Source organism: Euprymna scolopes, chromosome 45 (genome assembly GCF_053919585.1).
Source record: "Euprymna scolopes isolate OS-2025 chromosome 45, ASM5391958v1, whole genome shotgun sequence".
NCBI classification, from domain to species: domain Eukaryota; kingdom Metazoa; phylum Mollusca; class Cephalopoda; order Sepiida; family Sepiolidae; genus Euprymna; species Euprymna scolopes.
In genome coordinates, this window is record NC_136526.1 from 13,823,443 (window position 1) to 13,837,428 (window position 13,986).

Sequence of the window (13,986 nt, forward strand, 5' to 3'; positions counted from 1 at the left end):
CACTTTAAAAAAATATTATGCATTTGGATGTTAAAATGTTTTAAAAGCCAGCTAAAAATGACATGATCTTTTTTTTTTTTTAATCTTTAAAATAAACAATTTACCTCAATAATAATTATTACTTATACTGTAGAACCCCAGGATATGGTGGTCCTAGGTCATAGTTTTTTCAGGTTTTGATGTGGAATACAACGTTTTTCCGGGCCTTGGTTACGGTATTTGCCCTGCCTTGCGGTGTTATTTATAATATTATTTGATTATATACACGTGTACTATATACTGTCATGTATTTTGTTACGAATTTTTAATGCCGTATCCCAGGGTTCTACTGTAATTGAAAAAGTGAACAGCCTACTGCTTTCAATTGAGGCGTCCATGTCAGATGAAATGTCATTACTGTGTCTATGATAGCAAAGTGAGGCTGGCTTTTTGTTGGTAGAAACCTGGCGAACGTTAGGATGCACACAAATAGTGAAGACCAGCAAGAAATCCTCATAAATCATGTGTGTATGTGGAGAAGGCAGACCCCCCCCCCCCACCGAGAAAAACACAGTGTGCATGTGGAGGAAGTGGAGGGGGAACAGAAATTCATTGTTTAATTGAAACAATACAAGTCTTTTACCTTCTTCATGAACTATTTAAAGTTTTCGCCTTCATAGCAAAATAAAGAATTTTTTTTCAGTTTTCAGAGAGAACTATCAAAACAGAAAAGGAAGGCAATACAGAAGAAAGAAGAAGGGAGAAAAAAAAAGAGAAAGTGAGAAAGAGAATTCAAATCCAGTCAAAGAGTGATGAAAAAATAATGTGGTAGGGATCTTTGAATTTTCAAAAAAAAAAAAAAAAAAAAAAAAAATCAGCTTTTTCTTGTTAAAAAAAGAAAAGGGTTATTTCAGCCAAAGAGCAGAAAATTGTTCCTGCGCCTTTTGGCTAGAAGCAAAGTGTAGTATCTGTCCTGATGCTACACTTCATTTTTAAGTTTTTCGTTTTCAGTAAAGAAGAAATCCTTCTAGACAGAGGCAACTTTTGTTTTTCTTCTAATGAAGAGTTCCCCATTTTGAGAGCTGGATTTTACCCTGGTTTAAAAACGACCTTGTGTTTAATTCTGCTCTCGTGAGGAGACAGGCAAATATGAACTCAATCCTTTGATCCAGAAAAAGTGGATTTTCGATTAAATTGCTAGAGCAGCCCATGGATACGTATTCTTCACTTTTTAGCCGAATTCTGCTAAGAATCGACAAACACACATCCCTGCTCTATTTTTGCATTGAACAGAGTACCAAACCCTCTTCGAAATCTAGTGGGCAAAGATTTTTTTACTTCCCTACTTTTTCTTTCTTAAAAGAAGAGAAGTTGCAAGTCTATCTTTTCCTCATCACTTTTATGGTAGGTGCTCGACCGAGCTTTAATGCATGACGCCCCCCCCCCCTCTATAAAACATTTGCAAAAAAAAAATACACTCGTCTATCTGCAACCACTATCAACAATTTCCCTCATTCTCTATCTGTGCCTAAAACTATATAAAATTCCATGATCAAAGTTTCTTTCCTAGAATTGTTCATCTGTGGCACAAAATAGCATAGGGTACTTCCTAGCTGACTATAGCATGGTCGTTTTCAAGTCTAATGTAAATTTTTTTTTTTTTACTTTTACAAAGAAGTCACCACTTATCAAGGCCCCAAGGTCACTCAAGGATAAGTGTTTATGAGTGAAAGGAAAATATCATAGTAATCACTGGCAAGATCGACTCCTAGGGGATAAAAAGTTTTGATATCAAAACTTTTTCTTTGAAGGGGGGGGGTCATGGGATGATATATTTTTCTCTTACGATATGAAGAAATGATTTATTACAAAAACTAGCGGGGGTACGCGGCGTTGCCTGGGTTTTTAGAAGCGTGTGTGAGCGTGTGTGTGTGTGGGGGGGGGGAAATGATTACAAAGCGAAGTAATAACTCTGCTTAAATATTATAAAAACAATGTTAAAACTTCTAAAAAAAACAAACAAAAAACAAAAAAAAAAAACGAACGGTCCGGCGGTGCCCGGGTATTTTAAAAACCAAAAAAAAGTTTGAGGTTCGAACTCGAATCCTTGAGGCGAAAGCGAAATAAAAAAAAAAATGTGATGAATTTACTAAAAAGTGAATTAGGTCAAACATCAATTCCGCAGTCAAGTTTGTTTTAGTTTAGTTTCCCCACCCGGCGTTGCCCGGGTTTTTAGAGGCGTGTGTGTGTGTGTGTGTGTGTGTGTGTGTGTGTGTGTGTGTGTGTGTGTGTGTGTGCAGTAAAATATCCCTATTTAAATATTACAAAAACAATGTTAAAACTTCTAAAAAAAAAAAAAAAAAAACGGTCCGGCAGTGCCCAGGTGTTTGAAAAACCAAAAAAAGTTTGAGGGGGGGGGGGCGTCCGAACTTGAATCCTTGAGGCGAAAAAACGAAAAAAAAAAAAAAAAAAAAAAAAAAAAGTGATGAATTAACTAAAAAGTAGAATTAGGTCAAACATCAATCCCGCAGTGAACTTTGTTTTGGTTTAGTTTCCCCAAGATGTCGGGTCGAAAACCAATTCCCCATAAAAAATAGGGGTGTCCATATGAAAGCAATTGTCTGATATAAGGTTTCCACCGCATTGATCAAAAAAGCTGATTGCTTTCTGGACGTACCGGCGCAATGCCGAGATCACACAACGTTCGAATTTACTCTCACTTTATTTATACTAAAAAGCAGGACAAACAGGCGACATGGCTAATCAGCGTGAATCTCATAAAAGTCGATGTAAATAAATCTAGACGTGACGAGCATTCCCAAATCGTAGATATTATTATCTAGCGGGTATATAAACAGTTCTAAGCGATAGTAACCCCACCATCGGCGAAAAAAGCCTTTGCGAGACATACATAAAATGATCACACACATTTTGCCTTTTATATATAGAAGATAGGTAGATATAGATAACCCTACCCAAAGTTCCACCATTACTGATCATCATGGTGTTGTCTCACACTCATTAAGTCTTATCCTAGAGTGACCTCCAGGCTTTAATAAGCGGTGACTCAAGTAAAAAAAAAAAGGAAAAAAAGGAAGAGAAAAAGGAAAAAAAGTTAAAAGAAAAAGAATAAAGTAAAAGAAAAAAGAAAAAAGTTAAGAAAAAGAAAAGAAAAAGTTAAGAAAAAGAAAAGAAAAAGAAAAGACAAAGAAAAGAAAAAGAAAAGAGAAAGAAAAGAGAAAGAAAAGAAAAAAAGAGAAAAAGAAAAGAGAAAGAAAAGAGAAAGAAAAAAGAAAAGAGAAAGAAAACAGAAAAAGAGAAAGAAAACAGAAAAAGAGAAAGAAAACAGAAAAAGAGAAAGAAAACAGAAAAAGAGAAAGAAAACAGAAAAAGAGAAAGAAAACAGAAAAGAAAAAGAAAAAAGAAAAGAAAAAGAAAAAGAAAAGAAAAAGAAAAAAGTTAAAGAAAAAGAAAAAAAGAAAAAAGAAAAAGTTAAAAAGAAAAAGTTAAAAGGTAAAGAAAGAAAAAAGAAAAAAGTAAAAGAAAAAAAAGAAAGAAAAAGTTAAAAGGAAAAGAAAGAAAAAAGTAAAAGAAAAAAGAAAAAGAAAAGAAAAAGTTTTTCTAAAAAGTAAAAGAAAAAGAAAGAAAATAAAAAAGAAAAAGAAAAAAGTCTAACTTCTGCATGAAGGTTTCAGATAATGTCGATAGATACGAAATAGATGTGATATGCTTTTAGAGTTGCAGTTTGCCAAGTGCATCAAATTACACAGGTATGATCATCAAGGTTTGACCTCCAGGTTCACCTGTCCCCACATAGGACAATGGATGTCTCATTGTTATGAATTTCAGTTGATACAAACAGTTTCGATCAAAAAATTTGCAAAGAAACATGTAATTTAAGATCCTCAAAGATAATATCAAACGATTCAGATTCACCTCATTTCTATCACAGCAACTCTTAGATAAAGAAAGTGATCCATTTCTCTACATTTTAGACAATAAACAAGGTGTTTTGAGTGACGCCCTAAAGGACAAAGGTGACCAAAGAGCAGAAGTCCGTGAAATTACATGATTTCCTGCCTGTGGGATACGTCTCGGTCTCTATTTGACTGCAAACTAAAGTAGGCAGACACAAAATGTCACCTTCCCAAAGGCTCAGCAAGAGTGGTGCAGCCGTGTACACCATGATTAGAGTAACGATACAGGATGCCTAGCAGTCTCTCTCTCTTTCATGCCTAAGTCAATCAATTCTGTTTTTGTTTGTCAAAATTTGACAATTCTTGATAAAGTTCGGAAGCGTATTTGTAATTTGATTGGCCTCATCTTCTCTTATCCGCAACCTCTCTCTCATAGTCGCTAGTCTCAGTCTTTTCTGTAAATACTATTATGGCATATATTCTTCAGAATTTTCTGATCTATTCCCTGCTTCCTTTGTTCCAGCTCGTTTAACTCATTGGTCTAGTGGTCTTCATCTGTTGACTGTTTTAATATCTCATTGTAAAACCGTGTATTTTGTCGAACTCAGGAATGTTTCTGTCAAACTCAAGAAGCTGGACGGAACTAAAAAAAAAATTTTTTTAATTCCATTTTCACCCGAAACAAGGCACAGTGCCACTTTGAAGTAGGGGGATACTACTGGGCACGTAAGTATGAAGGGAGATAAGCAGCAAGATGTCTGTTCACATTACACTTGAACTTCTGCATGTCAGTACAGTTAGGAAAGCAGAATCCTGGAAGGGAGTTTAAAATTCTAGCAGTTTTGGGGAAGAAACTATCAGAGTAGACGGCTTTCTTCTTACATCTAGGGATCTGTACTGTGTAGGTGTGGGATTTAGCTGCTTGTTGGGTCTGTCGAGGATATTTACGTCGAGGGGGCAAACGTGCTTGTAGTTCGTCAGTGCATTCACCATTAAAATACTTAATTTTGAACGGAACCCTTTCTTTATTTCACAGGGTTAGCATGCTCTCGTTCTGTCAGCCATAAGTGGATAGAGGTCCTTATATTTTTCATTCTCCCACACTGATAATTGAACCTTCAACCTTTAGGAGAACATCACTTTTACAATTGATTTTTCCAAGTACTCTAACCATATTTGTGGACAGTTCTGGTACAAATTTTGGGAGCCTTAAACCTATTTTATTTCTAGTTGTAAATATCACTTATTATTACTGTATATCTATGTTTGTTTGTAAATAAACAAGCTCTAGCACTGTAAAAGCAGTGGGCGAGTGTCTATTTAAATGGACATTTATGAGGTCGTTTATGGGCACGGATTCCATGGGCTGGAGGTTAGAACTATCGACTATCAAGATGGTTGTAGATTCAAATGTATTTCAAATGCAAATTATTGTTCCTATTCACTATTCTCCCCATGAGGGCAGAGTTAGACACAATGTTGGTTTTTAACGTGGGGAAAATCCAGCTCCCCCAAAAGGAGTCACTCTGGATAGTAATAAAAATAAAAATTGCTTCAGTCTAGAAGGATTTCTCTTAAAGTGATCTTCGTTAAAAACCACTAATCAATTCATGTAAATTTTTTTGGACTGTGAGATTTTCATTTTGTCACACGTACATACATGATATAGATTAAAAAAAAAAAAATTGTTTTTTAATATAGGAGGAATTCGGGACAAGAACCAATGTCTCATTATGGGAGTAGATTGAAGGGAGGAGGTTGTCTTACTTTCTCAATTCCCCTAAATACTTGAAATGGACTTGTTAAGCAGTTTTGTTTTTTTTTGTAAATGATTGTTCCTATTTACTTGCCTCCCCACGAGAGCAGAATTAGACACAAGCTCAGTTTTTAATGTGGGGAAAATACAGCTCCCCAAAAAGGGGAACTCTGGATATGAACAAAAACAAAAATTGTCTCAGTCATGAAGGATTTCTTCTCCACTGACCGAGGACAGAAAAGGTGAAGTGTAGCATCAGAACAGATACAACATGGCATAAAGGTTTACTTCATAAGATCTCCAGCTATGGTATAGCTGGAAATGTCTTCTCAATTATTAAATCATTTCTTTCTGATAGGTTCATAAGAGTAGTAGTTGAGGGGCAAAAATCAAAAACTCACAGTATTAATGCCGGTGTCCCTCAGGGGTCCATCCTGGGCCCAACTCTCTTCCTGATCTACATTAATGATCTTCCAAATCACATCCTTACATCATTTGTAGACATTTATGCTGACGACACTACCATTTATGGTAGCACATCTAAGACAGTAAACAACCAAGTTCTCTCCAATTCTCTCTCCTCTGATCTTGAGCACGTAGTACAATGGGGAAAGAAGTGGCTGGTTACTTTTAATGCATCTAAAACCACGCTTCTCTCTTTACATCATCAACATTCTGATCCACATCTGGCATCAATTGAAATGAATGGCTCTCGTCTTCAGGAGGCCTCAAGTTTTGACAAGCTTCTGGGCTTGACTATTACTCCTGATCTTAAATGGAACACATACATCAAATCTGTTGCCAAGGCCGCTGGAAAAATGGTGGGATCTTTCTATCGATCCGGTAAATATCTCACTGCTGATGCTATTCTCTATCTATATAAGAGCCAGGTACGTCCAAGGATGGAATACTGTTGCCACATCTGGGCAGGAGCTGCTAGAAAGGACTTGTCCTGCCTTGATAGAGTTCAAAATAGACTTCGTAGCCTCGTAGGAGATGTCCTTTTCTCTTCCTTGCAACCTCTATCTCACAGAAGAGATGTTGCGAGTTTGTCTCTGATGTATCGTTATTTTCATGGAAAGTGTTCGACTGAGCTTCAATCTATGGTCCCCCCTCGCCAAACTTTCACAAGAAACACTCGTCTAGCTGTAAACACTATCAGTAATTCCCCCCACGCTTTATCTGTGCCTAAACCTAAACGTAGATTCCATGAACAAAGCTTCTTTCTTAGAACTGCACGCCTGTGGAATTGTCTTCCGTTTTCCTGCTTTCTGGCTGACTACAATATGGTTGTGTTCAAGTCCAACGTAAACAAGTTCTTGATGAGCCGTTCTACATAAGTTATCAAATTTACCAAATTTTCATTACTAATGATTACTATGTTGTCCAATTTCTACTGTACACTCTTTAACCCTTATCCTTGAGTGGCCTCTTGGCCTTGATAAGTGGTGATGCCTATGTAAAAAAAAAAACAAAAAAAAAAAACACTGTGATCTTGGCCCGAATTGCTAAATGCAAATGATTGTTTTCGACAACTTTCTCTACCAAGATACTCAAACTATAGTCAAACCAAGATCACAAGAATACAAAAAAGAATGATGTCCATATCCTTCTCCATCCTAACATAATGGATGGTACTTTCAGCTTTGATAAATCTCACGTGATCAGATTACTGCGTTATCAGATATTTCTACTAACAACGGACAGTGAAACAAACAGTGCAATCAATAAAATTCTGGAAGTGATGAATTGGAAATGAAGTCTGACAGCAGAAGGAGATGAAGGTGATTTGCTTATGATGAAATAGAATCTGTTTTTGTTTGGTATACAGGGCAACAGAGAAAGCATCATCTACCACAAAAAAAAAATAAATAAATAAATAAAAAATACGCTAACGTTTCCTACATGGAAATACAATACGGTGCAATTAAAACTTAAGCTTCGCATTCAAACAAGAGGTTTGTTGGTTGTTTTTGTTTTACGGCATATCAACCCTTTTCAGGTTATTTAATGTCGAATCCAGTGATTTTGAAGAACAATTTTTTAATAGAGTATATATTTTTTTTTTAAGTCGTTTTCTATTTAACCCATAGTTGGGACCCTAACAGTCCGGGTCAGAGTGGACCTGGGAGCAATGGCAATGGGGCCTCACCATCAGATATAGTTTAAGGTCATATCCAGGACCTCGAACAAGAGATAAGAGTCTGGCAGTTGAGGGAATGACTAAGGTAATGCTACAGGGTGAAATAATAAAATTGTCGCCCTATAAACAACAAAAGATAACATGATTCCAGCTCAACACATCCAAGTACCCACAGTTATGGTCTTTGGTGTGCTTTCAAGTGAGGGCCACATCATGCTACGTCACTTTCCGAAGTCAGTTTGAAAATCAACACCAAAGTGTCCCTGGATGTGCTGAAGTGTGTGGTGATCACCTGGTGCAATCAGGTGGCTGCTAAGGTATTACCCATACTCATACTTGGGTACGAGTATGGGTAAGCCAAATATTGGACTATTTAAGGTTTTCACTCATGCGGGAGAAATGGTAAGAAATATACGAGAAGGGTTCACCTACCTGGCTTTGTTGCCTTCGTCAATGAGTTTTCCAATATCTTCATAAGATTGCACGGCCAGTTTTGAAAGATCTTCTACGTATGGACCCAGCAAGGGATGTTCTCGCACTCGTAAATTGTTCTTATTGCTGGGATTGAGCAGATCTCGAACACGTTCACAGTAGATTTCCATATAACTCACCTTTAAAAAAAGAGAAAATAATTTATAATCGAAACTCATTTGAAATTTTGACATTTATTGAACAATTAACATCTATAATTATAAAAGCGAAAATGTATGTATGTGTGTTCGCTTTTTCTGTATGTCTACAAAAGGCTTTTTTCAGAGAAGCGGTCAGTCGCGTAACAACTTTTTAAAACTTTTTATATCCCATGTAAAACTTTTTATATCACATGTATATCTTAGAGTTAACAACGGAGCTCGCCTGTCTATTTAATTTGTTCGACTTCGGGAAGATAAATATTCAACATTTGTCGCTCGCTGCATGTGGGTTAGTCTTTTTCCTTTAATAAAAGCGACAGTAATTCAGGCGGTAAAATGTCTGAAAGCAATCAGCTTTGATCAATGTGGACATATTTTCCTTATATCAAACAATTGCTATTCAATTTGGACAAATGGAGCTGTTTCCCCCTACCCCCAATGTCTTGGGAAAATAAAAATAAAAAAAAGAGTTCCCGCAGTAAATGAAATACTATCCCGCAGTCAAACTTGACCTCATTAAGTCATTAAAACGTGCACCTGCAAAATCTAAGTAATTAAATAAATTCAAATGTGTTTCCCTTAGCATCTTGCGGTCGCACTCTTTTTTTTTTTCACACTTTAATTTACAACTTTGCCTCAAGGGTTCAGGTTCGATCCTCATACTTACCTACCAAAACATTTTTTTTTATTATTTTACCCCCCACCCCGGAGTTTTGATTTACCCAAAACCACACACACCTCCAAACACCCAGGCAAAGCTAGGTACCCTTCGCTAGTCTTTATATGAAAGGCAAAATGTGTGTGTGTTTGTGCATCTTTTCTGTGTGTCCGTCAAAGGCTTTTTTTTTGGGGGGGGGGTTACTATGTCTTAGAACTTTTTATATACTCCTTAGATTATAATATCTACGATTTACAAAACGACGTCGTAAATATCTTTTATTTCAGTGACTTTTAATTTGTTAATTTGTGATTTGTTTTCTCTATTACTTCTACTGCTATAGTGTGATATTTGACCGTGAAAACCACACGTTGACATTCAGCCACCTGCATTTTTAAACGCTTATTTTCAACTGTTCTCAAGTCCCTGCGTTTGTGGCATCATGTTATGTCATCAGACTATTAACCTCAAGGCTTCAGGTTCGAGCCTACCTCCCTCCCAAAATTTTTCCGCTGTTTTTTTTTGTTTTTTTAATATTTAAGCAGAGTTATTACTTCACTTATTATTTTTGTTTTGATCTACACCCCCCACCCCCCAACACACACACACACATCTACAAACACCCGAGCAATGTCAGGCACCCCCACTAGTCTATAATACAAAAGGCAAAATGTGTGTTAGTGTGTCTGTACACATTTTTGTGCATGTCCTGCAAAGGCTTTAGGGGGAGGGGGAACTCGAGGGGGTGCACTGTTTCTTAGAACCTTTTATATGCTACATAGATTATAATATCTACGATTTACGAAACGAGGTGGTGTTTATCTTTCATTTGGGCGACTTTTACATGCTATTTTCGCAGTATTTCTTAATCTACGCATGTTTATTTGGCTTTTCCATATATAAGCGAAACTGATTCCGAACAAAGGCGTGTACCTGGCATTCGTGCCGGGAGGTCCAGAAAAGCAATCAGCTTTGATCAATGCAGGGGAAACCCCTTATATCAGACAATTGCTATTCATTTGGACACTCTCCTTCTTATAGGGAGCTGGTTTTCCCCAACATCTTGAGAAAACTGACTTGCAGCTAAAGTTAAGTCCCGGGTTCAAGCCTACCTCCCTTCCAAAACATTTTTTTTCTTTTATGCTTCCAAACACCTAGGCAACGCCGGGCACCCATGCTAGTAGCAAATAAATGTTACTTTACAATCAGTTTTTTTTTGTTTTTTTACGTAGTTTTAAATGATTTGGATTTCATTTCTTTTTACGGCTTTTAAATTTCAAATCAAGATGGCTGCAATCTTGTCCGTTTTTTTTTTGTTTTTTTTAATCAGCCAGCCTCACTTTTGATTATCACAATTTTTTTTTTTTAATTATTTGGGTGGGTGGGTGGGTGGGTAGGTAATTCGTCATTGGAGAGTTCCATTCCAAGTTGTTTTTAGGGAAGAGGATCATTTTTATTTATGGTGGCCGCCACTACTCAACCTTCAAAATTAAATTATAAATGAAATCAAAAATAGAGATAGATATAAATGCCATTCCCCCCCCCCTAAAAAATGAAAAAAAAATTCTGATAATGTAAAACTAGGCCAAGTACGTCCCTTTATCACACTACTACTACCACACAATTTCAAAACAATGTATTTCGATTTTATTTTCAATATTTAAAAAATATTTTAATGGTATTTTTTATTAATACTTAAAAAAATAATTCCATAATATTTATTTTCATCAAAATTTTAATATTTCGACAAAAATTTTTACGAGACATAACGAATGCAATTGTTAAAGCTTTTTCAATACATTTTTCAAAAATTTCCCATATTTTCAAGGATTTTTCAAAGTAATAATAGAAATAAGGCCTTTTCAAGGCAAAAGCAAAAATTCAAGGATTTTCAAGTCTAGAGCCCATAATGAATTCAACCTGCCTAGATGGACATATTTGCCCAACTAATCTAAGTAGCTCTCCGGAAAAAAATCAACTCCTCTGTCCAACATTCAACTTTAACTCATTCCTTGTCGTCTTGGAGGCTGGTTATGACTTCCTTCTCTTCCTAGTTCCTGGAATCTTTGCATCCCTAAATGATTCTGGCCTTTTGTTAGTGGTTGCTATTCAAACACTTGAGACATCCACCATTCATGGAGGACTTCACAGCATAATGTTTCCATTCAATGTGATAGACTTTTTTCTTTTTTTTTTGGGGGGGGGGATAAAAAATATCTCTTGGATGGTCGAACTCTGGCTAGAGATCTTTTCAGTTCTCTGTGCAACCCCAATCTTCCTTGGACAAGCATTTATTACTGCAACGTCTGCCAGGGTATCTAATCATATTCAAACATCTCTACATGCCACGAGCAATCTAATGAAAGAAATTTACCTAAATAACTGACATTAAAAAGAATTGCGAAGCTATTTTATTGGGAAGTGATGAACTACCACTAGCATATTAAGCGATGCTCTTTATGTAAACAAATGGAGCTTAGGTGTTTGGACAATGCTTGAACATTGTTAATTCACATAACCATCTTAGCAGCAGCCGAATAGCTTAATGGTCAAGAGCGCCGACTGTCGACTAGATAGTCGAGTTTCAATCCTGGCTTGAGGTAGTTGCTAATTTAGCCACATTGATGAGCTGTGATACAGCAAAACAGTAATGGATGTGTGTGTGTGTGTGTATATATATATATATATATATATATATATATATATATATATATATATATATATATATAAAATACTTGTGCTAATGGAAATTCAATTAACTTTCTTGAAGTTATACATTTGGATTTTACCGTCACTGGATTATTTATCTTCCACCAGACTATCCATTCACGTGTAATCACCTTTTTCTTCACCATATTCCCTCTGCTTCACTTTTTTGTTATCAAGTAAGATCTTTGACTTACTTGTTGTTTCATCAAATACTTTTGCATGCAAAATCCGATCCTGCATTTTGCTAATTCCTACCCTCTGATGAGAAGGAAAGTATTTCTTCGAAACTCAACTCCGCGGATTAAGGACTATCCACTTATCAAGTGTTTCCTTTTCAGGTTAAATATGTTTTTAACTCTTTTTCAAAGTGTTTTTTAACATATTTTATTAACTGTTTGCTCGTATGTATATATATATATATATATATATATATATATATTAATTAATAATAATTATAATATTAATAATTATTATAATAAATAATTATATATATATATATATATATATATATATATATATATATATATATAATTATTTATTATAATAATTATAAAATACCTACAGACACTAGTATTTCATCGAATCATCAGTGCAGGCTGTCACGATTAACACCAGTTGATAGATTCGAACCCAGCAACAGAAGCCATTTCTAGCTCCATTAGCAAGGACCTAATCCATTCGGCCACCGTTAACCACGAGAAATAATGTTGAAATTTAAACATTTATTTTTAAATGTTTTTAACGTCTGTCAGAGTGATCTAAACATTATATGATGATCTACGCATAAGAACTAAATTGACCGACTTTATTTCAACTGAGAGTGCTCAACGATGAGAAACAAGTTTCTTAAAAGGGCTGACATAATTATTTCCTATAGTAATTATTAAATACCTACAGACACTTGTGTTTCATCCTTTCGTGAATCATCAGTTACCGCCGGTCGGGAGATTCGATATATATATATATATATATATATATTTATATATGAGGGGCGTGCAATAAGTAATGGTCCTGACCCACTTCCAGTTGTCTGATCTAGCTGAAATTTTGCATGTTCAATGATTTATATCTCTACGGGTTATGTGGCAAATTACATCAGTGCAGAGTGTCATGATTAACTCGGGTCGAGAGATTCGAACCCGGCAACGAAGCCATCTCTGACTTCATTAACAAGGACCAAATCCATTCGGCCACCGTTAACCGCGAGAAATATTGTTGAAATTTAAACATTTATTTTAAAATACTTTTAACATCTGTCATAGTGATCTAATCATTATGTGATGATGTGTGGATGCGAGCTAAATTGACCGACTTTATTTCAGCTGTAACGTGCTCAACGATAAGAAACAAGTTTCTTAAAAGGGCTGACATAATTATTTACTATAATAATTATTAAATACCTACAGACACTTGTTTCATCCTTTCATTTCAACCATTCCTGGCCAAAATAGAACATATCCACTGACAAACTTTAAAACAAATTTTCTAATGAAACTCAACAAGGACTATCCACCTTACTTAAAACAAAAATGGTAGTTTTATTTTGGTGTCTTAAACTCTGCCCCCCCCTTCTTTGTGCTGATGAGGAGATCATCTTCGAAAACATAAGTGTTTGTCAATTATTGTCAATTTTAATGAAATGAATATCGTTTCTGAAACGATCGTACACTCAATTTGATTTTTGGTTGTTTTTCCTTTTGAAACTGATTCATAGTTTACAAGTATCAATCTTTATATATATACTAGTGAGGGTTGGCTAAAAGAGCAAGTCTACTCAACCAAATCAAGAATTTTAGAAGAACTTCAAGGGCAAATACGTTTATATTGAACTAGCAATCAGTGCCCGGCGTTGCCCAGGTGTTTTGAGGTTAATGCTGAGAAAAAAAAAAAAACGGTCAATTTTTTAAAACTTTGACCCCTATTATGACCTCTTAACATTTATTGTTTAGGGATCAAGTAAAATTAATAAGTTAGATCCATGTCCAAGGAATCTATATCTAAAATATCACGTGTTTACTGTTTAGACCCAAAATTGTAGGAGGAGTTTGGTAGAGTTCTCAAAGGTCAAATCGTTGAATATTGACCACTTAATCGCCAAATTTCTGTCGAAAACCTATAACATTGATTTTCCCAAATCTCAGTACCCTGTATATCAAATTTCGAATCTCTATGGTTAAAATTGACAGAGTTTT

At 35.5% G+C, this 13,986-nt stretch overlaps 1 protein-coding gene across 50 annotated transcripts in view; it reads right to left on the minus strand.

The window, feature by feature from the left end:
• Positions 1-13,986, minus strand: part of LOC145269265 (kinesin-like protein unc-104) — a 649,720-nt gene that overhangs the window by 331,740 nt on the left and 303,994 nt on the right. For all 50 annotated transcript variants that reach the window (XM_080124920.1, XM_080124904.1, XM_080124897.1 and 47 more), the window contains one exon: positions 8,228-8,406. In XM_080124920.1, coding sequence (XP_079981046.1) covers positions 8,228-8,406 — 179 coding nt within the window. The remainder of the gene's footprint in view (positions 1-8,227; positions 8,407-13,986) is intronic.